We start from the raw sequence: 788 nt of genomic DNA, 5'->3' as shown, positions 1-788 counted from the left end.
AGCACCCGCCGCACCCACCTCAACCCCGGATACTCACCTCCAAGCTGCTCTATCCAACATCATAGAAGCGGCCAAAGAAATTATCACCAAAATAAGTGAGGGCAAGAGCGTCACCAGCGCAAACAAAAAGCGCATCCAAGAGCTCGCGAGGGGCATCATGGGCTCGGTGGAGAAGGCGCAGCAGACGGAGCTCCCCAAGCCCGTCTCGGATACTATCCTTCTGGCAATCAGGGAGAGTATCCGGGACGAGTTCAAGGCCCAAGCGCCCGTCCTCGCGTCACCTCCGGCTCCAGCCCTGAGGTCCTTCGCGGCTGTTGCTTCAACACCCCCCGCCACCCAAACGCACCCCCCCGCCGCCACCTCCCCCACCACCTAAGCGCACCCTCCCTTCGCTGGTCATCAAGGCCAAAGAGACCGGGGCCCGACGGCCTGACGTCCTTGACGAGTGGCGTAAGAATGTCAGGTTTAGGGACACCACTTTCGCCCCCCACCAACGTGCGCCCTCTGCGCAATAATATGGTGAAGGTTGACTTCGAAACCGTGGCGCAGCGGGATGACGTCATGGCGAAAGTAAACAAGCTCCCCGGGGTGGTTGCCGAGGAAAGCAAACTTCGGAAACCGCTTATCATCTTGAAGGGCATTAACACCCAACTACGAAAGGAAGAGCTGGTGGAGGTGGTGAGCGGACAGAACCAAGTGAGCGCCGCAGACATTCGCTTCTGCTTCGCACTGAAGAATCGGAACGAGAAGCTCTACAATGCTGTTTTAGAAGTTGCGCCAGCTGTCCG

General features: G+C 58.5%; 1 protein-coding gene across 1 annotated transcript in view; it reads left to right on the top strand.

Annotated features, from left to right (window-relative positions):
- LOC128677327 (WAS/WASL-interacting protein family member 1-like) overlaps positions 1 to 65 on the top strand; it is a 554-nt gene extending 489 nt beyond the window's left edge. Inside the window, exon 2 of the mRNA XM_053758077.1 lies at positions 1 to 65. This exon is cut by the window's left edge and continues 134 nt beyond it. Within this exon, the coding sequence (XP_053614052.1) occupies positions 1 to 65 (65 nt within the window).
- Positions 66 to 788: the final 723 nt, after the last annotated feature.

The sequence above is a fragment of the Plodia interpunctella genome, chromosome 17 (assembly GCF_027563975.2).
Source record: "Plodia interpunctella isolate USDA-ARS_2022_Savannah chromosome 17, ilPloInte3.2, whole genome shotgun sequence".
In the NCBI taxonomy this organism is placed as follows: domain Eukaryota; kingdom Metazoa; phylum Arthropoda; class Insecta; order Lepidoptera; family Pyralidae; genus Plodia; species Plodia interpunctella.
This window is presented reverse-complemented; position numbering and strand designations above follow the sequence as displayed.